At 43.9% G+C, this 24,445-nt stretch overlaps 1 protein-coding gene across 4 annotated transcripts in view; it reads left to right on the top strand.

The window, feature by feature from the left end:
* Window positions 1–24,445, top strand: part of ABR (ABR activator of RhoGEF and GTPase) — a 381,876-nt gene that overhangs the window by 340,480 nt on the left and 16,951 nt on the right. The window contains exon 1 of one of the 4 annotated variants that reach the window (XM_040423384.1): window positions 21,684–22,106. The exons of the other annotated variants lie outside the window; for them this stretch is intronic. Within the exon in view, the coding sequence (XP_040279318.1) occupies window positions 21,945–22,106 (162 nt within the window). The 5' untranslated portion in view covers window positions 21,684–21,944. Of the gene's footprint in view, window positions 1–21,683; window positions 22,107–24,445 lie in introns of those variants that run through there. 4 annotated transcript variants of the gene reach the window in all.

Below are 24,445 nucleotides of genomic sequence, written 5' to 3'. Positions count from 1 at the left end.
GTCACCAGGTAAGTGTTCTATTTGTTCTCCAGTTAGGGCTCATGCTGACAGCCGTATGTATTTTGCAAAACATGGATACCGGCCTGTGTGCATTCCGCATTTTGCGGAACACACGCGGCCAGTCCTATGATAGAAATGCCTATTCTTCTCTGCAATTGCGGACAAGAATAGGACGTGCTTTTTATTGTGCTTGGACACGGGACGGAAGCGTGGATACTGACAGCACATGGTGTGCTGTCCGCATCTTTTGCTGCCCTATTCATATGAATTGGTACACATCTGATACGCAAAATTGCGGATCGGACACCAACATTCGGGCGTCTGAATGAGCCCTTAAAGTGATTTTTTTTTTTTCTTTTTTCTTGAACCGGAGAGTAGCTTTAAGAATTTAGAGAGAGACGTAAACTGATTTTATACTAAACTATAGTTCAATTTTACTTACTTTTATATATTTTTATTCAACTATTTATTAATAAAGGTGCTGCCGGTCATCGAGGTCTAGTCCTTACATTTTACCACTGCTTTTAGCCAGTATAGGAGGTGCGTGTGCTTCCTTGAAGGTGGCACAAGATGTAATCATGGTGTCAGTACTATAACAATCCATTCTTTTCCTTTTTTCGACACATTTACTTGACAGATGACATAGCCTCTTGACCATCACTGGTGGTCTATTTGTAATTCTAAGGACCCTAATAGTGACCAGACCTTTCACCATGTGTCGCTCTATGTGAGGTACGTGTGGCTAGAGCAGACTCATTGATAGGACAACATACTGTCTCACTCACTGGCACAGCTGTCATCTCAGACCCTCCCCATGGATCATGCTGTTATGCTAACAGATTGGGGTCCTGACCTCCCCCCCCCCCCCCAGCCCTTGTTTAGACTAAGTGCTCTCGCTGCCAGTCTTCTGATAGTGCTGAGGGGGCCGAGACGTGCTTGGAGTGGGAGCTACATGGGTGGTTTGTGTCTAATAAACACAAGGCTTAATATGGAAGTGCATGGCGTTATTAATCTAATCGTACTAAAAACCATTTACTATATGAAATGTGGGTGTCCAAGATTACTACTCTGGAAACTAGTGACTCTCACAGGTTTGTACACTGAGGTGGTCCTCACTCCATGTGTAATACCCTGCTCCTCTTCTATAGTGCAGAGCACAGGTCTCCTGGTCCCCTTTTGAAGCCACTTCCACGGGTCACTACTTGAGCTATTTTCACACTTGCATGCTTTGGTCAGTATTTTTGGAGTACTTAGTGTGTATATATATATATATATATATATATATATATATATATATATATATATATATATATGCCCAAATCAGGGTTGGTCCAAAACACAAAGGCGGCACAAATCTTTCCAAGATACCTTTTCTCTGTAGATCCCACTCCTGTTTTTGGCTTACAGATACTGATGTAAATTATGCACGTGTGAAGTTGGCTTAAAGGGTATATTAGACTGCCAGATTTTCTGCCCGGTAATTGCTAACCAGCGTTCCTATGAACATTAGCGATGGCAGTCTAATACTGTCTTTAAACGAGCAGACTCTCTTTTATCGGGCAGTCCAGATCTGGATTTTCCATTGGCAGATCGCTCTGTCTAATCGTGTTCTGCCGCCGGCACTCCGCTGTCCTGCATGGGGATGAGCGATGGCATAACGATCGCTCCTCTCCATGTTGTGGAGGACATCGCTGCATGTAATAGCTATTTACCGATTGCCGCATTTTTGGTGAAATATATATTGGGGCAGCGTATAAAAAAATCTGACTCCTCCTGGGCTTACTGCTGTAGTCTAGGCAAGAATGAACAACTTTTTATAATAAAATGCGCCATTAAAGGGCTATTCTCCCCAGTGACATGTATGGCATGTTTGCAGTTCTCCTGAGGGATCCAAGAGGTGTAACCCCCTTACCATCAATGTGAGTTATTGAAGACCCTTTTAAATAATATCAAACTATATCTGTGCAAGTTCAATGGCCCCTTTCAGTCAGTGTCAGACTGTGGTGCCAGTTAATTCTGTGGTTGGGGTTTTTTATTTTTTATTCTTTTTTTTAAATTATTATTATTGATATGTTTCATTTTATTTGTATGACTTTAAAAAACAAACAAAAAGTCTGTTTAAAAAAAAAAATATAATAATTCTGAGTCCCCGCCGGCTGCAGATCTGTAAATCTGTGCCAAACACATTTTTTTCAGTTTTAGCCTACGGCCTAGCCTGTGCCCCAGACTGTTCTGTCCTGGACACCCTGTCCGTATCCCGCTGACTGGCTGTTGCCTTGAGTTAAGGCCATCTGAGTTTTGCGAGTCTGGAGCACATGCTCACACAGCAGGCAATAGGAAGATGCTGCGAGATGATTGATGATGGGGATCCTGCAGCGAGAGAGGATACTGGCTGGCCTGCCTCTGGGCCTAGAAGTCATCTCGGCCTCCCAGTGCGTCTGTAATAATAAACTGGGTAGTTTTGGTAAATAAGCAAGCTAGTTTTTTATACTGGTGCATCGGCTGGTTGAGCTGCTATACTCTCCCTATCTGTATGTAGTATGTGCAGAGGGTGATGGACTAGGGGCCTGCTCAGGCTCATAAGAAGATACACCTGCTCCCTTGTGGGCTAGTGCAAGCTTGGCTGCTTTTTCCTATGCCCACCAGATAGAGCGACATAGGAGACCAATATCTGAGCAGTGGGAGCTCGACACCCCAGCCAGTCAGAAAGAGGCCGCGGAGCCATATAGTAGCTGTGTTTGTTATTTCAGCCCAAGTCCATTCACTTGAGGCCTCTTGCACACGACCATATGTATTTTGCGGTCCGCAAAAATACGGATGATGTCCGTATGCATTCCGTATTTTGCGGAACGGAAGAGCTGGCCCCTAATAGAACAGTACTATCCTTGTCCATAATGCGGACAATAATAGGACATGTTCGATTTTTTGGCGGAACAGAAATACGGAAACGGAATGCACACGGAGAATCTTTAATTATTTTTGCTGACCCATTGAAATTAACGGTTCCGTATACGGTCTGCAAAAAAAAAAAAAAAAAAACAGAACGGAAATGGAATGAAAATACGTTCATGTGCAAGAGGCCTGAATGGGAGTGATCTGCACCTGGGCCATGTGACCAATGAACGTGACGTCGCTGGCCTCTTCAAACAGCGGGGGTTCCAGGAGACAGACCCCCACCAATCAGTCCAATTAGATATTGATGACGTATTCTGAGCATAGGTCATCCATATTAAACGCTCAGAAAATGCATTTAAATCGTCCACCGCCTGTTAATTTCCCCTGCATAATTAAGCGCTGTTTCATACTTTTGTTGTGGCATTCCATTTTGTTGGTTCCGTTTTGTCCCCAGCAAAATCAAAGTCAATGATGCCGGATCGGTCATCCATTTGACTTGCAATGATTTTAGTGCCAGATCCAGTTTGTTCCATTTCAATGTAACACAACCGCATCCTAACGAAACCGATGCATGTGATCAAATAGAACAGTTTTGGTCCAGTTTTGAGATTCTCTACCGGGTCTCAAAACCAAAACGCAAGTGTGAAACAGGCCTAACAAAGGCAGCACCTTTATTCCTTCTCATCCCTGTCAGATTTCAGTGGCTGAATAAATGGGAATGCGATGCCATGAGTTTCCCTCTCGTCTTGGCATGTCTCTTTATCACATTAGAGAAGGCAGATTATGCAGACCTTCCGGTCGCTGGAATGTTAATGCTTTGCAGGGCTTATAGGACGACTTGAGATGCATTCCATCTTTCCTTCACTGTTTTCCTGTTCAGCTCCACTATCAACTAAATGGGTTTAACAAAACAGCAGCCATGATCTGACCTCTAATTTCTGGGGGAAAGACAAGATGTGCAATCTTAGGATTCATTTACACAACAGTGAAAAAAATGGCCATCCTTGTGTGCATCCGTTTCCTGGCTGCCTATCCATTTTTAATGGGCGTTTTGCATCCGTTTTTTAACTGCTGTTAAAAATGGCCATTAAAACTGATTTAGTTCATTGGCTTTTTTTCAAATTTTTTTTTTTTAACCCAAACCTTGCAGTGCCCTCAGTATATATAATGACCCCCATACCGCACTTAATTGTCTTTCTCACACAAGAGCACTTCATAGTTTGCTACTTGTTCTTGCACAGAAGAAATTAAGATGTCCTCAATTGTTGCAACAAATGTCATTTTGAATTGCAATAAATGAAATAAATGCAAAATAAACTACACTTATAGCACTTATATAAAATAGCAGAAGAACAGAACTTTCTTACTGAAAAACAAGAGAGAGACCAGTATCTTCCTCGCTTGTTGCAACAAGAAAGGCTAGAATGGTGACGACTACCCCGGAACAGAGTATTTAATACTTTGTCAGCTTGCCTTTAGGCATTCTATAGAAATGTGTGAAATTTCAAAGGGTTATTCTCATCTCAGACAATGGGGGTACATCGCTAGGTGGGACCCGTACCTATGTCGAGAACTAAGCCCCACATTGCTGGCTCGGCTACTTTCGTCTGGCCCATAGAAGTGAACGGGTCCCTTTTATGGGGAGAGCGATTGGTGGCGGCCGGACCGGAGTCCTCCAGCCACCACTTTGCGGGGCTCCGTTCCCGATATAGGTGCAGATCCTAGCGGTGGGCCCCGCACCTATAAGACAATGGCGGTATATCCTAGCAATATGCCCCCATTTTCTGAGATAAGACAACCTCTTTAAGGGTTTCATACTTTACCTGAATACTTTAGCCATTCTATAGATTACCTTTATACAATGCTTGATTTCATGCAAAAAAAATACACTGATCAAAAATATAAACGCAACACTTTCGGTTTTGCTCCCATTTTGCATGAGCTGAACTCAAAGATCTGAAACATTTTCTACATACAAAAAAGACCTATTACTCTCAAATATCGTTCACAAATCTGTCTAAGGCTACATGCACACGACCGTGTCGTTTTTAGCGGTCCGCAAACCGTGGATCCGCAAAAAACGGAAGCCGCCCGTGTGCCTTCCACAATAAACAGAATGGGCGGCCATTGATATAACTGCCTATTCTTGTCCGGACATGTTATATCTTTTTTGCGGGGCCGCGGAACGGAGCAACGGATGCGGACAGCACACTGAGTTCTGTCCGCATCTTTTGCGGCCCCATTGAAGTGAATGGGTCCGCTTCTGAGCCGCTTTGGCGGCTCGGATGCGGACCCAAACAACGGCCGAGTGCATGAGGCCTAAATCTGTGTTAGTGAGCACTTCTCCTTTGCCGAGATGATCCATTCCACCTCACAGGTGTGACATATCAAGGTGCTGATTAGACAGCATGAATATTGCACAGGTGTGCCAGACTGCCCACAATAAAAGGACACTCTGAAATGTGCAGTTGGATCACACAGCACAATGCCTCAGATGTCACAAAGTTTGAGGGAGCGTGCAATTGGCATGCTGACTGCAGGAATGTCTACCAGAGCTGTTGCCCGTGCAATAAATGTTAATTTCTCTACCATAAGTCATCTCCAAAGGCGTTTCACAGAATTTGGCAGTACATCCACAACTTCGCACAGTTATTGAAGAGGAGTGGACCAACATTCCACAGGCCACAATCAACAACCTGATCAACTCTGTGCGACAGAGATGTGTTGCACTGCGTGAGGCAAATGGTGCCCCCCCCCCCCCCCCCCCCCAGTAAGGCAGAACTGTGCACATTTTAGAGTGTCCTTTTATTGTGGGATGGATTATCTCAGCAAAGGAGAAGTGCTCACTACCACAGATTTAGGGCTCTTTCACACTTACGTTCTTTTCTTCCAGCATAGAATTCCGTCGTCGGGGCTCTATGCCGGAAGAATCCTGATCAGTTTTATCCTAATGCATTCTGAATGGAGAGAAATCCGTTCAGGATGCATCAGGATGTCTTCAGTTCAGGACCGGAACGTTTTTTGGTCGGAGAAAATACCGCAGCATGCTGCGCTTTTTGCTCCGGCCAAAAATCATGAACACTTGCCGCAAGGCCGGATCCGGAATTAATGCCCATTAAAAGGCATTAATCCGGATCCGGCCTTAAGCTAAACGTCGTTTCGGTGCATTGCCGGATCCGACGTTTAGCTTTTTCTGAATGGTTACCATGGCTGCAAGGACGCTAAAGTCCTGGCAGCCATGGTAAAGTGCAGTGGGGAGCAGTATACTTACCGTCCGTGCGGCTCCCGGGCGCTCCAGAGTGACGTCAGCGCGTCCCACGCGCATGGGTGACGTGATCACATGGATCACGTCATCCATGCGTATGGGGCGCCCTGACGTCATTCTGGAGCGCCCCGGGAGCCGCACGGACGGTAAGTATACTGCTCCCCCGCTCCCCACTACTACTATGGCAACCAGGACTTTAATAGCGTCCTGGCTGCCATAGTAACACTGAACGCATTTTGAAGACGGATCCGTTTTCAAATGCTTTCAGTTCACTTGCGTTTTTCCGGATCCGGCGGGCACCTTCGGCAAATGGAGTGCACGACGGATCCGGACAACGCAAGTGTGAAAGAGGCCTTAGACAGATTTGTGAACAATATTTGAGAGTAATGGGTCTTTTGTGTATGTAGAAAATGTTTCAGATCTTTGAGTTCAGCTCTTGCAAAATGGGAGCAAAACTGAAAGTGTTGCCTTTATATTTTTACTCAGTGTATAGATAGATATATACACACACGGCACCCCTGGCCTGCCATGTGCCACTTACCACAGGTAACATACAGCAGCATACAGGGTGTCCACAGTTTTGTAATACAGTGTCTGTCCACCAACTATATGCAGGGACCCTTTGTTATATCTGTTTCCAGGAATCCTGTATGGCATCTAGTATGATCATCATTACAGCTGGCATAGGGTTTGCCCCCTCGAACTCCTGACTGGTATAGTTACACAGTGATGACTCTGCCAGGAATGTGTAACTGCATAACAGGGGATGTTTGGAATCCAAGTTTTCCCAGGAAAGGATATATAATTAGGAAATAACTGAATTTCTAGCAAATTGACAGAAGAGAATAATTCAAGATTTTTTTTAATGAAAGAGGAATGTAATATACGGTAATCAGTGCACTTTTTAGCAGGGGATCATAACTAACTAGATAAAGATGTGGGAACCTGAATAAGCATAAACTAGTTTATATGGGTATGTCAGGGCTTCTTAGCCTTTATCTCAAGGATGTGCTTCTACATTTCATAGAAACGCTCGTTTTTGTTTAGTGAATGATGGGTGTTATATTCTTTGGAGTCCTCAAAAGATGGCTTTTTTTTTTGTATGTTGCATATTTTGGAGATTTGTGTCTGTGACTGGTTCCTGCCAAAGCCTCCCTGGCCTTGTTCTTTGCCATTACTGATTTTGGCCCATCTGGGACATGGGGCCAGTGATTGAAGGCAGATGTGGCTTAGGGGCATTTCTTCTGCTGTTTTTTTTTTTTTTTAAATGTGGATTTCATTTTCACGATCTCATAATTGGGACATCTTTGTCAGCTTTGTGCTTTCAACAAACAGGTCATTGAATTTGTGCTGTTTATATTTACTAAATACACGAGTGTGATATCCAAATAACTGCCCCGTCCTCCCCGTATTAGTAGCAGTGTTGGACCTTGTATGTACTAACGGTCACTTTTTCGTAGTGTCTATTTTAACCTAAATGGGGACAGATCCCAGCAGAGGTAACAAGTGAAGCATTCACAAGCTTTTCTTTTGGGAATGTTTTCCTTGTTGCCTCTGCTGAGATCTGATCTATTTTTTGGTAAAAAAAAAATACAGTGGCAGTACTCCAGACTAAAAAATAAATAAACAGGAGCCATTGGCTCCTAAACTGAAAATTTTGGAGCCAAATTAAATTTTTAGTCGCCAAATTGAAAATATATATAATTACAGTAAAAAAAAAAAAAAAAGACTTGGAGAAGATGAGACGCAGGTCACAGTAATGAGCCAGCACTACATAGGGGTGTCACGATACCAAAATTTTTTGATTCGGTTTCGATACCATAAAAAAGTATTGTGATACTCTATATCATTCGATACCTCGCAAAAACAACAACAAAAAAAAACACCATTCTGCATTTTATGGAACGTCCGGCCCATAATAGAACAGTCCTATCCTATTTTTTGGGGGGACAAGGTGACAGTTATTATTTTTTTCTTTTACGACATTCACCGCATAGGAGATATTTTTTCATATTTTAATAGTTTGGACTTTTCAGACGTGGCGATATGTAATATGTTTATTGTTTATATTTTTTATAAGTAAAATTAGGAAAGAGGGCGATTTATACTTAATATTTAGTTTTTTTGTAAACTTTATTATTATTATATATTTTTTTTTTTTTACACTTTTCATTTACTAACTATTAGCCCCCTTAGGGGCTACAACCCTTGTCCTATTCACCCTAATAGAGGGGGTCGCCAGGGCCGATCCTAGGGTCACAGGCGCCTGGGTGCAGAAATATTTCTGGCGCCCCCACATGGGCGTGGTTATCTTACTAACTCCTCCCCTTTACAATGTAGTGGTAATAGAGTCTGAAGGGTCTATAAAAGCAGCTACACTATTTTTACAAAGCATTGAAGCTCTATTAACACTACTATCAACATAAGGTCATCTAGAGAAACCGTAGGTTTTTATTTATTTTTTCTTTCTCTTTAGGTGTTAAAACATAACTTTAATTAGATTGCTCTAACACCTAAATGGGAAAAATAAGAATTTTAAAAACCTGCTTTTTCTAGTCTAGATGACCTTATGTTAATAGTTAATAGTAGTGTTAATAGAGTCTCAAAGGTCTGTAAAAATAGTGTAGCTGCTTTTATAGACCATTGAGACTCTATTACCACTACCATAAACATAAGGTCATCTAGAGAAACAGCAGGTTTTTAAAATAATTTGGGGGATCTGTGGATGACACATTGTTATGGGAGATCTGTGGATAACACACACTGTTATGGGGGACATTATACAGGGGTAATATAACTGAGGGGTATCAGGTAAATTATACAGGGGGTAATATAACTAAGGGGTATCAGGGTACACTATACAGGGGTAATATAAGTTATATTACCCCTGTATAATAATGTCCCCTGATACCCCTTAGTTAGGCCCCAGAATTCAGAACACAGTGTTACCTGAAGTCTGGGGCCGGATGCGGCAGTGTGGGTCAAATTCTATATACCCCTTACCCTACCGAGAAACAGATATGTGCATGGGTAATATTATTACAGGAGAATGCCGCACCATACCTGTTACATCCAGTGACGTCTCCTGTGATGTACACTTTTCTCAACGTCTTCATCCAGAGATAAGACCGCCATGACACCTTCTTTCAGCCGCTTCTCGTCTCTGCAGTTTCACAGATTATTTTTTAGGTTCCTCACTTTACTCTCATCCTCTCCTTCCTGGGGTCTCAACAACTCATCCTGCTGCCCCCCAATACTGTGCTAGAGCCAGACAGGTAGTCCCCCATTCCTCATAATATTATTCCCCCTGTATATTATAATGGCCCCCTCTTCATCATTAATGTAATGGCCCCCACTTTATTATTAATATAATGGCCCCTCTTTAATAACAAAGAGGGGGCCATTACATTAATAATAAAGAGGGGGCATTACATTAATAATAAAGAGGGGGCCATTATATTAATAATAAAGAGGGGGACATTATATTAATAATAAATAGGGGGCCATTATATTAATAATAATGTATTGGCCCCCTCTTTGTTATTAATATAATGGCCCCCTCTTTATTAATATAATGACCCCCTCTTTGTTATTAATGTAGTGGCCCCCTCTTTATTAATATAATGGCCCCCTCTTTGTTATTAATGTAGTGGCCCCCTCTTTATTATTAATGTAATGACCCCCTCTTTATTAATAATATAATGTCCCCCTCGTTGTTAATATAATAGCCCCCTCTTTATTATTAATATAATGGTAGTCTCTCCAGTCTCCACTCTTATTAATACTATGATGTCCACTGACTGAGTACTGTCAGTGGTCCTCCTCTCGTGCCCCCAGTGCCTCTGCAATAAGGGTAGAACGTAGGGTACATAAAAAAATAATAATAATTAATACTTACCTCTCTCTCCTTCACAGCTTGTGGCATCCTGGTACAGGCGGTCATCATGCCTCACTCACTGTGCCTTCCCGCGCCGCGTCATCTCGCGAGATCCGACGCAGGAGGTCACAGTGAGGTACGTGACTAAGTCCTGCGTCGCACCTCAATTGAAGCCGCTCCCCCGGCCCCTCCTCCTCACTTCGCCTGCCCAGCTGCCCTGCACAGTGCGCGTCACACAGGGCCTCTCCTCTCGGCCTCCGCTCCGCCCCCTGTAAATTGTATCTTAGTTATTCAGCTGCGGCTGCGTTCTCCTGGCTTGAGGGGGCCCTGTGGGCCCCCCTGACTAAGGGGCCCGGTCGCAATTGCGACCGCTGCGACCCCTATAGCTACGCCACTGCGGGCATTATAAAATAAAATAAAATAAAAAGTCAAAAAAAAAAAAGTCCCGGCGGCTCGCTCGGCGCCTTTCGGGTGACAGCGCTGGGGTGCGGGGCACCCACTGCACCCCGTGTAGGATCGGCCCTGGGGGTCGCACTGCACCACCAATGATGTTAACTCACCCATTAATTCAAACACAGGAGGCGGTGGCTGCAGAATCACATAGCCGGCACCCGACCTCTGACAGGTAGCTGCTATCCGCGGCAGCTAACCCCTCAGGTGCGGCACCTGAGGGGTTATCTGCCGCGGATAGCAGCTGCCTGTCATAGAGGTCGGGTGCAGGCTATGTGATTCTGCAGCCACCGCCTCCTGTATTTGAATTAATGGGTGAGTTAACATCATTGGTGGCACAGTAGCCACAGCCCCTCCCCTCCTTTTCTCCTCTGTCTTTTCATTGGTGGCAGCGGCACAGGAGGGAGAGACTGCTTCCTTCTCCCCTGTGCTGCTGAGCGAATGCCTGCGCTAGGGTGGCGGGGCAAGGAATTATTGGCTCCCACGCCCCGCAGCAATATTCAGCTACAGCGCAGCATCCCTGTCGCAAATGGCGACAAGGCTAAAAAGTCTTGTCGCCATCTGCAAATTTTAAAGGTGCAAATGGTCGCCATCTGGAGCGCTGAGTGAAAAATTAACCTCTATTCTTACAAAAAGTAGGCCTTCTGTATTATCTGTTACTAATAAACCAAAGAAATTTGTTAAAGAGGAAATGTCATCAGAAAACTGCCAATTGTTAAAGTCATGTTTTTCCGTTAAATATATTTTTAAATAATTTTTTATGGTAATTTTGAATTTTCCATGTCACTCTCTAGATGAAAAAAAGTTTTTTTTTAGTAGCCAGATTTTACACTGGCTACTAAACCTAATAATAGGCTTGGTCTGTACAGATCACTTTACTGCAGTTATCTGCTTATCATTACAGGCGGGATTAGAATGACAGATATCATCTAGAGAGATCCTTCCTGTCCTTTGAGTCTATGGCCCATGGTGGCTGCTGTAAAGTATGTCTAAATTCTGTTAAGAACAACTCAGGCAAGATGGTCGCCCCCATAATCACGTTCAAAACCTAGAATAAGAAAATCTTTAATCAGAAGATAAAAACAGATTAGAAAAAAAGGGATATGTATTGCTGTCTGGTTTTAACTGGCAGATAAAAATGTTAGTGATGCATTCCCTTTGAGATCTATGCACAAAATATACACATACATATTAGTCCAGTGGGCTGATAATATCACAATCCATTTTCTGGAATGCAATCCAATTGTTTGGGGGGGAAAATAGGCAAAAAGACAGATGCAGTCATGTGAAAGTACACTGGGGCTGAGTGACTGGACTGCAATCCTGGTTAAAATTCCTTTCAGCTGCATTTTAACTCTGATTTAAATGTAATTTTCACCCTTGAATACCATTTAATTTAATGAGATCATAAATTATGTGCTAATGTGTTTCATTATAACAGTAGAAGCTTCATTTCTGTAATACAGAGCTTCCATATCCACTTCATAGACCACTTATGGTGGTCACAAATGCGTACACCTGCTCCCACTGGGAGTGACCTGAGGTTGCATAGACAATAGGGTGTGGGGGGGGGGGGGGGTGTAGTGTGCATGTAGATAGCTTCATTCGAATAGGTGACTTGGGAATTCAATTCTTGTGATCAGTGATGGTCCCAATGGTCAAACCACAGGAATTCATACATTTATCACTTAAAGAGCGATACCTCACACTGTAGCCCTTGTTCCCTAGATGTCATATCGCTAATTGTTTTCATGATATGCTCCTCCGTTGCACCGCTGTGCCCCTGGTTCTGTTTAGGCGCCCTGTATGCTAATTAATAGCATCAGTACAGGGAGGAGGAGACATCAGCTTTCCTCAGGGGGCGTCTCTTCTATCTGGCTGCGGCGCTGTCCAATCACAGCAAAGCGCGTCACAGCCAGGGAGAAGGTGAGCAGTTTTTTTCTTAATAGCTGTGACGCGCTCTGCTGTGATTGGACAGCGCCACAGCCAGATAGAAGAGACGCCCCCTGAGGAAAGCTGCCATCTCCTCCTCCCTGTTCCGATGCTATAAATTAGCATACAGGGCGCCTAAACAGAACCAGGGGCACAGCGGCGCAACAGAGAAGCATATCATGAAAACAGTTAGCAATGGGAGATTTAGGGGACATGGGCTACAGTGTGAGGTATCGCTTTTATAAAGTAAAAACTGGTGAAAGGTCCTCTTTAAAGTATCCTGTGGATATGTGATAAATTTTGGCTGTCTAAAACCACCACTAGAGGGAGCTTACTTCAATCTGTATGTTTTTAAATGGATATCTATACAGTGAACTTGAAGCTCTGTATCAGAAAAACCTAACTTTGGCTACTGTAGTGAATACACACACGGTAGATTTGTTACAGAAATTTATATTGCCGAAAATCTATTCCATACTTGTGAATGGGGTTGTTTCTGCAGCAATTACCTGGTTTTTCAGCAAGTCCCATTTAGAGTGATGGGACATTTGCAGCATATAAATTCACCCTAAAGATATTTTAGGAAATATGGTTTAACGCCTTAGTGACCACGCACATTTGAAAAAAAATCGTATTCCAAGAGTTATAACTTTGTTTTGTTTTTTCGTCAGTGTACTTGTATGAGGTCTTATTTTTTGCAAGTTATAGTTTTTAATGCACCATCTTGGGTACATGTAATGATTGATTAAAGCCAGCTGTTTAGCTAGAACCCCCTTTGTTTATGTCAGTAAAAAGGCTTATTAGCGGTCACTAAGGAGTTAAAAAGGTTGACATTCACTTTATGGTAATGTAGTAAGTTTACAAGTGCTCTAATTCACTGTAAACCATGGTGCAGTTCTTCCCTATCGATATGGCTGCGCTGATTACTTTTGGACCACCTTGAGCCCCCTGAACGTAACACTAAATTATTTTACCATTGTTTTATGTTATCTTTCTGGATTATGCTATCCAGGGCCCATCAGAGCCGTGCAGAAGTCTGCTGGCACTGAAATTTTGCCTTATTGCTGGGAACTAGAGATAAGCGAATTTCATATTTTGAAATTCGTTCACGCTTCGTTTACTGGTAAAAGGTGAATTGCGTTATGGATTCCGTTACCACGGACCATAACGCATTTCTATAACTGAATGCCTTTAGAGGCATTCCATCATAATAGAAGTTTATGGGCTGCAAATAGGATCCGTTCCATTTCCGTTTTGCAGAGGAGTCCTCTCCTGCATAACGGAAACGGGACCGATCCGTTTTGCAGCCCATAGACTTCTATTATGACGGAATGAATAACGGAATGTCTCTAAAGGAATCCCGTTATGCATTCCATCATAGCATTGCGTTATGGTCCGTGGTAACGGAATCCATAATGCAATTCACCTGAATTCATAACCTGAAATTAGCTCATCTCTACTGAGAACCCACTGCTGAGACCCCTACCGATCACTAGAAGGGTGGTCCCGAGCCCCACATTCCTTCTAACTGCAGTTGGGAAGAAATGGAGCAGTGGAACCCTCTTTCTGTGTCCTTTGCGGGGAAAACCTCTTTAACTGTGTGCAGAGGATATAGATCTGTGTGTCAGCTAAACCTCAACCATCATAAAGATACACTAAAACGAATGACCAGAGAATTATCAACCTATTTAGGTAAAAAAAAATCACAAATTACAGTTATTTTTGTGACTTTGTGAGGTCACTTGCACAACATTTTTATAACTTTTTGCATTCTTACACCACTGATTCCAGTTTTGAAAAATAGTTGTAAAATTGGGCATGGTTAGCTGTGTATTAGTTTCGCTCCAGATTTATCACTGGGACCTTTTCGAATTTCACAAAAAAGGTCCCAAAGCCATTCCAGTATGAGGGTGGAGAAGAAACCTGGAGTAGCATTTCTAGACCATTGTGCTATGTTCAAAGATAAACCAAATTTAACAAACAATGGGAGAGATTTTTCAAACTGATGAAAAGGAAAACGGGCGTATAGTTACCCAAAGCAGCCAATCGGATTCCACCGTTCATTTTCAGAGCTGCTTTGGAAAGTGAAAGGATCAATCCGATTGGTTGCAATGGGCAACTAAGCCAGTTTTCCTTTTATGCCAGTTTTGATAAATCTCCCCCACCGTTTGACATTTGATAAATTTGACGCAAAGTACACCGAAGCAGACTCAAGGAAAACGGACTTCAGATATTCCCCTTATGATAAATCCCCCACCATTCCTCATAGGCACTTTTTGGCAGGCATGGTATGATTGGTATAGTGTCCTGGTCACTTTACATTTACAGAATATTTGCTGTGGCAGGGAAGAGCTCTATTTGATGGTTTTTCCTCATTTCTCTAAATCTTCTATCCTCCGCTAAGCAGATTCCCTGAACAAATGAGATTTATCTCTCCCTTTATTTATGCTGGATTGAGCCGTCTGGCGGTTCATTCTTTGTCAGGGCTTCAGAAGGAAAATGGAGGTTTTGTCTGGCCAGTGCCGCTCTTATCAGTTACAGTCAGAAGCTGGTATCGCAAATGGCAGAAAATCCCTGTCCAAGAAAGGTGGCTGTAGCAGCAGCTGAATGTGTAGGAACCCTACATGATAAAAAAAAAACAACAATAAGCATCCAACAACGCAAGGAAAGGCAATGCTCCACTTTAATAGTCCCCTGTGCCTCATGGAAGACAGACATGCTCATGCTATTAGAGAAGGACGTATAAAACTACCGTACTCCTTAGCGGTGAAAGCTTAAATGGCCAGAAGAAATCAATACCTATTTAATGGATAGATGATGACGGCCAAATTGGTGGGGAGTCCATCCTCTGGGACCCCCACTGATCGCCATGGGTAGGAGTAGTATTCGTAGAGCAGCATTGGAGCATGTGCCCTGCCCATTCAAAGTCTGGGGCACTTACCATGGTAGCCGAGCTCTGTGCTCCCCTAACTTCATCAGAGCCAAAGACATTGTGGTCATAGATGTTGCGATTGGAGAATAAGTGATAAATTCTTCTTGCTGGAGTATATGAATAAGATGTGTTTCATGGTATTCAATCAATCTGCTAGATTGTAAAAAACTCCAGTCACACCCAGTACGTCAGCGGCCCTGTCAGTATCGTTTGATGTCTATCTGGACTGCCAGACAGAGGGGGCATTATCTCCCTCCCAACTACTAGATTTGCCTAAAAATCATATTAGGCCTTGTTCAACTTCCGTGTCACATCCGTGAAAAAAGCCTACGTGTTTCATCCGTGAAGATGTCCGTGAAGGATCCGTGGTTGGTCCGTGTGTCCGTTTTTACCATCCGTGTGTACGTTGCTCAGCTGAAAATTTTATTTCTAATAAATCTCTTATTAGTCTTCAGTGAAAAACGTACGCAACGTGGAAACCACACGGATGTGTGTCAGTGATTTTCACGGACCCATAGACTTCAATAGGTGACGGATCAAAGTAGTGCATGTCCACGGTCAGTAAAAATAAATACTGAAATGTGAACAGACACATTTAAATCAATGGGTACGCGTGCTGTCCGCAGAAAATGCAGACAGCGCACGTCAGTGAAAAACGGAAATGTGAACAAGGCCTTAATGAGAGGATGGAGAGTAATGGCTGGACAGCTGATATCCGTGCACACCTTTTTATGGAAAGTAGAAGTTAAAGGGGTTCCCTCACTTCAGCAAATGGCATTTATTATGTAGAGCAAGTTAATATAAGGCCCGCGGTTCCGGCCACCAGAGAGGCCGAAGCTTTTTCCCTATAGTGTGCAAGCACGGCCACCACTGATGGATTACAAGGTGGTCTTAACCATGGAAACAGGAGGAGTATAATGCAATGGAAAAATGAGTCAAGCCGTTTGCGGACGTGAGACAACCCCTTGAATTTAATTCACCCCTTGCTTTACTATAGTTTAATGGTGGGAGTATGACCACACAGGGTTTGTTTGTAGTCTGTTACCATAGTAACGTGTAGGGAACAATATTTTTAATCAAGACTGTTTGCAAAGTTTCTTCATACATCTGTGTGTATTGGGGCAATAAACTATTAGTATAACCCAAATATATTGACGTGTAATTTCATGGCATACACAGTATATAGTGCACCATATGCCTTGTAGCCATTGAAGCAGGATTGGTTTCTACAGTAGTACAGGGATAGGAAACCTTGACCTCGTCTCACCACCATCTGTAGAGAAGACTGCACTAAACTAGTTATCTACAGATCACCTTGGGCATTGAAATTCTTCTTGGCTCAGATTCAGATCTCTCTGTCAGTGCACCCTACAATTAGAGGGTAATCTCCAGACAATGCTTTATTATACCCCATCTGTTTAGAAAGACAGTAAAAGAATGGCGTTCACGCCTGACACATATGCAGTAAAAGCGCCCCGTACTGTAGGATCTATCCCCGCTACATACAGTGACCATCAGCGGGTGTGGTAGAGCGATCTGATAATGCCTCATCAACTGGCCGGATGGCTCTGTTTTATAGGACACAAATTAATCTGTGAGCCATATGTGCTTCCAGATAAGACATCTAAAGGACGTGTTCCGGATTGTCCTGTTTTATGCCTGGCTTTGAAGTGATTTACAAATCTTGATAAAGATGTCCCACTACTTCATCATTATTTGTTTCTTTTAATACACACTTGCTCTTGGATTCTAATGTTCTGCCTTTGTCACTGTGCAACGTACTGAAGGCTGGAGTCAACTTGATTGTGTTTTTATCTTATCTGCCAATGAATCTGGAACCCCTGGGACCAATATGGAAACACAGTAAAATGTGTCTTCTGGGGGTGGGGGATATTCTTCTAGAATAACATCGGCAAAGACCTTTGATGTGACTGATAATACAAGAAATTCCCATTTATTTAGGATCCGTCCTCATAATTTGCAGATAGATGGAATACTTTTGGGAGGCGCATGAGAACTAGTGTGGGGGTGTTTTTTGTGTTTTGTTTTGTTTTTTTATAGTGTGGTCACCATCACCACCTCTATATTTTAATAGCTTTTCAATGTGTAACTTTGAATGCCTCTTACCTGGAAGAAGCATATTTCCAAATGTTTAGAACTGCCCCCCCTACTTAACCCAAATGCCTTTTCCAGAGGTCACCCTGTTCATCACCATTGCGTGGCAGCTGTAAGCACGCCTGAACAGGACAAAGAGTTTCAGTATTAGGAAGTGAGATTAGCTGAGTGGGTGCTTCTCTTCAGGAACTCGTTTAACTGTTGTAGGCTTGGAAATTACCAATGTTTTTTCCATAATGCATGTTGATGGTATCCAGTATCGTCCCGTGTGACTTTTTAAATATGACTTTAAGTAAGCGCCAGCAGTTATGCTTAATCCATATTGCTTTTGGAAGATCTGTCCTCACGTTTTTCATCAGAGACTAAAATACTTCTCGGCATGAGAGATTTATAGGTATTAACACAGTTGCCAGTGAGTAGAAAAGAAGAAAAAAATAAGGATATATAATAAAAGTACTGCGTGAAAACCGTTTTCCTCTTAAAGAGGTATTCCGGTTATGTAACATCACCTTTAACTTGCGTTAGAGTGGAGCTGTGATCCATCCGTTTATGTAGATCCATTTAAGTATTAAGGAAGGTTCTGTTCTCTAGTGCCCCTGCAGGACCTTTCACGCAGTGATCGGAGAGTTTAGTAGTTCATTGGTTCTGGGGTGTGACAGTCGGATACATCTGCCCGTTGACTGCTAGAGGTGTGGGGAGTAGCAAGGTAGCTCTTCTATCAAGATCTTCAGCAGAAAGTCTACCGTCAGGAGTGCTGGTATTTTTACGTCTTGGTCAAAAGGTACACAATATCTCCGCACCTCACCCACACAACAGAGATGTGTGCACCAGCTAAGTGTAGAGTGCTTATAGACTCCTATCTGAATACATGGAGCTCCACTGATAGGTCTGTCACCAATCGCTAGAATTGGGCCCCTTGTTCCACCTCACTATAAGGCCACAGTGAAGAAGAGTCTATGGGGCTTGTGGAAACAGCAGTAGAGAGGTTGATGTTTCCATCAGCTGCATAGACATTGAATGGAGAGCCAGGCGCTTTATCGACTGCTGTCAATTCAGTCTTCTCCTGAGTGAGGTTGGGCATTGAGGAGGATCAGGGAGCTCGGGAGCCCCGTTCTTGTGATCGAATGATCCAGGTTCCAGTGATGTCACAGAACAATTATGAATTAATATTTGTAATAAGTCAAGAAAGCATGGTAGGTGGCCAGAGAGCAGACCACAAGCATTATTATATGCCTACATGTGCCATCTTAACAAATATGAGTAACGTGAAGGCAAGGTCTATACTTTGGTGTATGCTCAGCAGATGCTTCTAGCTGATTTAGAAGGCGGCCAGTATGGTTATTCTCTGCCTTAGTTTTTGTATTTTGATATTTGCCTGGTATCAGCAATATAATTTGCTAAATGCTGCAGAATGCTGGCGCGTTCTTCCTAATGTAATATGACTCCGGTCTAAATCAGGTCTGGATAGTGTAAGATGTTTTCAAGTCTTGCAGTAGGAAACGGTTTTTAATTTCGCCAGTATAGTCAATACTTGCAGAGACTCTGAGAGATTAAAGGTCAGGACTTAAATGTCCAATTTTGAAAAGTAATACATTTAGTTTGAGGCCTCCTTGTAACTTAATAGCTGCCATCATCTGACTGTGACCCCAACGCAGGAACTTACCTCGCTATTAGTCTTGGTATTCTGTACCACTTAAAGAACTTCACGGTTGGATTTATTGAGCTTTCTGTGCATATCTTCTCGATGATATTAAAGGGATTCTGTCACCTCTTTTTACCCTATAGAGATGAGGACATGCACGGCTAGATCGCCGCTAGCATGTCCGCAATATACCTGTCCCATATCTCTGAGTGGTTTTTTTGAGTGTAAAAAATAATTTTAGATATATGTAAATCAGCCTGGTAAGGAGCCCAAGGGGCCGTACTGGAGCCCAGCACCGCCTGTAACCAGCAATCTCCTCCTTGCTCAGAAAGTCAGATTGCCGCAATCTCACGGTGCGTGACCTCGCGCATGCGCAGTTCCTTCCCTGAGGCTGATGCCAGCACAGGGAAGGAACACTATGCCGGCACTGCGCATGCGCGAGCTGGCGTATCGTGAGATTGCGGCGATCTGACTTTGTAAACAAGGAGGAGATTCGTGGATACAGTCGGTGCTGGACTCCTTTACAGGGGGCATGGCTGGGCTCCAGAACGGTTAGTTCAGCCCCTTGGGCTCCTTACCAGGCTCATTTACATATATATAAAATTATTTTTTACACTCAATAAAACCACTCAGAGATATGGGACAAGTACGGTATATTGCAGACATGCTAGCGGCGATCCGCATCTCTATAGGGTAAAAGAGGTGACAGAATCCCTTTAAGATTTTCCGCTGCTCTTCCGGTCCACCGCCGAGTCTGTTTACCCCTTAACATGCTGACATGCCATGTAAGGCTACTTTATTCTGGCAGAGAATGCACACCAGCGCCATTAAGTATAATGGGGTCCGGAGGAGATCTGGCAGTGTGCAGTGGTTTGTGTCCGGCTGATTCCCGGCATTCTCTGCTGGAACAGGCCGCTGGATCGCAGTAGCCTAAATGGGCTTGATAACCATGGTCTTCTATACTGATGCCAACCATAGTAGTTTCATTTTAGCAAACAGTTATTGACTAGCGTAACAGGAATGTATATACTGAAATGCATTAGCTTCAGGCTGCATGACTGCTGCTCCATGTCGCATTACCCTAAGGGTAGGTTCACAGCTACAGCAGGTAGAGCCAGTAGTCTGTTCCAACAGAGGAGGAAACTACCCAAGTTACCATATCTGGCATAGACGGGCACTGCCGGATCCCCATTCAGTATAATGGGATCCAGTTGGTTTCTGGCATAAATGCTAGCATTCTGCAGAAAAAATACTGCTGCCTGCAGTGGTATTTTTCTGGTAGAAAGCTGACATTTATGCCGGATCTCATTATACTGAATGGGGATCAGGAGATGCGTGACTTTGCCGAATACAGTAACTCTGGTAGTCTCCTCCTCTGCCGGCACAGCCTTCTGTATTTATCTGCTGCAAATGTGATCCTATTCTAGGGGTACGGCCACACGTTCAGGTGTCCTAATGCAGCTTTGGAAGATAAAATCATCAGTGGATCATAAATGAGGGGCACAAATAGGAGGCCTTTTTAATATATATATATAATTGACTCTGTTTTGGCTTCCAAAACTGCCTCAAGAAACCTGACCGTGTGGTCGTACCAAAGTGTGAGCTTGTTGAAACTTCTACTTTAGTCTGATGTAGGGAAATCAAATGTAGTCTGCATTAGGGCTCATGCTCATGAACATATTTTCTTTCTGTGTCCGTTCGGGATTTTTTTTGCGGACTGTATGCAGAACCATTCATTTCAATGGATCCGCAAAAAAAACGGAAGTTACTCCGTGTGCATTCAGTTTCCGTATGTCTGCATGTCCATTCTGCAAAAAAAATAGAACATGTCCTATTATTGTCCGCATTACGGACAAGGACAGTATTGTTCTATTAGGGGCCGGCTGTTCTGTTCTGCATAAGACGGAATGCACACGGACGTCATCCGTGTTTTGCAGAGCTCAAAATACATATGGTCGTGTGGATGAGGCCTTAATGTTACTATTTGCTTATCAGGTTGTCACCCAATTTTTTCATATTTGTTGCCCACCACAAAAAAAAAGAAGGATTGTATTTGATTTTTAAATTGTGAGTAGCTTAGTGAGAGAAAGATGTAATTGTGACCATGCACCGCCGGCATGCACCCATTCACTTGAGTCTTGCAGACCAGATCGGACCTAAATGGTGTACGCTGTGATTTTCTTTACACGGCGCTGGTCAGTGTGGAAATTTGCCCATGTGAGATGGCCCAATGGTTCATTGTGGACGCTGATCGCTTCTGGATGTGAACATCACTCGTGTGAATGAGCCCTTACATTTAGCGACTTATCAGATGACTGCCCGGGGACTGATTTTAGGCTGCAGAGCTGTAATTCCATGACCGTCAGTGTGCGATTATGTTTTGGCCCGTTTGACCCTATTCTAGTTATCAAATAACCTTTGTGTTTGTTGCTCACAGGTTTAGGATTAGTGTCCATTCCCCGGAGTGGTATCCAAATGGTTAAGACATAAGGGGGAGAGCCTGGGCGAATGGGAGGAGTGCAGAGGGAGACGGGGGCCGCCTTTTGCATCCCCTTGCCTGTAAGACTGTGCACAGTTGTAGGAAGGCTTCAGGCTGCCTTGTGTTCCATGCAGGTCTCTGAGCCTTTTCTGTTTGCAGCTGTGATTTCAGTCCAGGCTGACCGAAATCCCTGATCACTGAAGTGTTCTTGTGCAAGAAAGGCTTACTGGGACTGTGCGGGAGGAATGAGGAGTGACGGTCACCTGGTGGGTGGGGGGCAGGAAGCTCTTCCCTTGTACAGGTGTCTGGGAGCCTGAAGAAAGGTGACAGTCAGCTCGGGATTCACAAGAGCAAGCCATGACGGAGGTGATCATGCACACCGACTGCAACCTCAACTCTGTGTGTGAGCACCTGGAGCACTGCTGCCTGGAGAGGCTACAGGACACGGGGGCCAAACGTCCATCCAACACAGGGGCCCGACTCTGGGGCCGAGTGCGTAATAAGCTGCTTAGACAAAAGGTAATCGACTTTGCGTAACTTTTGACCGCTTTTAATTTGGCATCCCAGGTTTGTTTTGGAAATGATGAGGATACTTTCCATCAGTATTGATCCAGGTGCTGACATAACTCGGGAGCTAAGCCATTGCGCTGTTTTCCAGTATAAACTATGGTTACCAGTATCTCGCCAATTCCTGCCTGTCTGGGATTTTACAGTTGTGGTTTGGAATCTCCTTCTCTCAGGAAGTTCAGACCAAAACATTAGACCTCATGTATGTATATACTGTGTACAGATGTTCCCGCTGCCCCGGTAGATTAAATAACGTGCGAGCCGCAGGCAGATGGCACGCTCAATGCTGTTCATTGTACAGTCTGATCAACCAGGCTGGGATTTATTCCTAGTCAGGCCGACCTCCCTAAATTGCATCGGTAAGTTGTTTTCTTAAAAAACATGGTCATGGTGCGTAATATATGGTGGAACTGAAATCTGAGGTCTGGATAAGACAGTGGTCTTCTCAGTTAGGTGGTCTTCGGAGAGGTTTCACTGTGCAACACATGATATCATTATGTATTTTGGCACATGGAGAACTTAAACATCAGTTCTGTTCTTGCATGGAGGCGGTAGAAGTCCCCGCACGTGTTGTATGGGGGTACCGGCAGTGCTGAGATCTTGCTTTCCTGCCCTGGTTGGTAACATCACATTCCTTATGGTGACATTGACCCTTCTGAGAAGTCTGTTTTCAGTTGCGCAGATTGCTACCATCTGCGTCCTGTGAGAGGGACTCGTACATCAAAGCATGAAAACCATGTTTAATGTAGACAGACTTTAGTATCAGATCTCCGTGGTAGGGTCGGGGGGGGGGGGGGGGGGGTGCTGGGTTGGAGTTATGTGGCATTAGCCGGTGCCCAGGTTTCATAAGAATACTTGGATGGAACGGCTTGACCTAGATAAATAGGAGCTTTATGCAATTCGGAAAATAAAATGATTTGTAAAACGCATTTGACATTTTACATGCGTCTCTAGATTTCAATGTCGATAGTATGGGGGCTTTGTATGGGGACTCTGGTATCAGGCGTATATTCTGTAGCTCAACAGAGCAGAATCTGTGGCGTATCCAGTCGTATCACATTGCATTCAGCCTGCAGTCAGATGGAAGAACAGAGCTGCACCATTGATGGACTGGCCAGAAGTAATCCTGGATCACTACGTGACTGTGGCAGGAGAAATGGCCTTTGTGTCAGCTCATTGCTGATGGTGGCAGCCACCAGCTGGGGCACCAGGCAGCTGCTACGGGAATGTGCGCTATGATCTGCTATGCGTGTCCCCCCCAGTGCCATGGACGCCAGGCGTGCACGGCATAGTTAGTGTTAGCACGCGTTCGCTGTGGATAGCAGCTGGATATTGTAGCCTCCGCATGTGACTTACATGAGCAAACTCAGGATGCCAGGTCTGTTTTATTATCAGCACATTCTCTACATGGTCAGACTGATGGCACAGGTAGGGTATCATAATGCACCTATGGACTGTTTTATCAGGTCAAGTCCGTCTGATCATATCTCACATTATCCGAACGTTTTCTTGTACGACTTCAATTCCGCTGCCGCCAGTGATTGTGAGTGTCGAGAGGGAATATGAAACGGAGAACAGTGGAGAGCAACAGGGCATCATTGGGGTCAATATGATTTTATTTTCTTCATGCTGTTCTGAGCCTTAAAGAGTTTGTGCAACAATAGGGGGGTGAGATGGACAAGTGCCCCCCACCCACCCTTGGCCAGACCTGTAAAGGGAAGCTTACTTACCTGATTCCTGGAACTGGCTCTTTCCACGGAAGGAGAAGGGGCGGGGAGATGGCACCGGAAATCAGGTAAGTAAGCTTCCCTTTACAGGTCCTGCCAAGTCGTATAGGGGGATTGCCAAAAACTCCCCCCATTCTTGCTCAACCCCTTTAAAAAAATGTGGGCCAGTCAACCCCTTTAAAAAGCAAATGTCCCTATTGCAATAAGAGCGCCTGCTTTTGCTGCAGGTAAGGCCTCATGCACATGACCGTATCCGTATTTCAGTCCGCAATCCACACATCCAGAAAACACGGACACCTTCCATGTACTTTCTGCATTTTTCTCTCTCCCATTAGTAGAAATGGCTTATTTCGTCCGCAATGCAATGTTCTATAATTTGCGGAATTGGGATATGGATGCAGACAGCACATGGTTGACAATGAGTGTGTCCATGTGCTACCTGCAAGAAATGCGGATCGGACATGGATGCCTAATACAGTCATGTGCGTGAAACCTGCCAGGGTTCGGAGGTTCCACCCTAGGGCTAGGTTCACGCAGGAAGTGTTTGAGCCAAACACTGGAGTA

Source organism: Bufo bufo, chromosome 3 (assembly GCF_905171765.1).
Source record: "Bufo bufo chromosome 3, aBufBuf1.1, whole genome shotgun sequence".
NCBI classification, from domain to species: Eukaryota; Metazoa; Chordata; class Amphibia; order Anura; family Bufonidae; genus Bufo; species Bufo bufo.
This window is presented reverse-complemented; position numbering and strand designations above follow the sequence as displayed.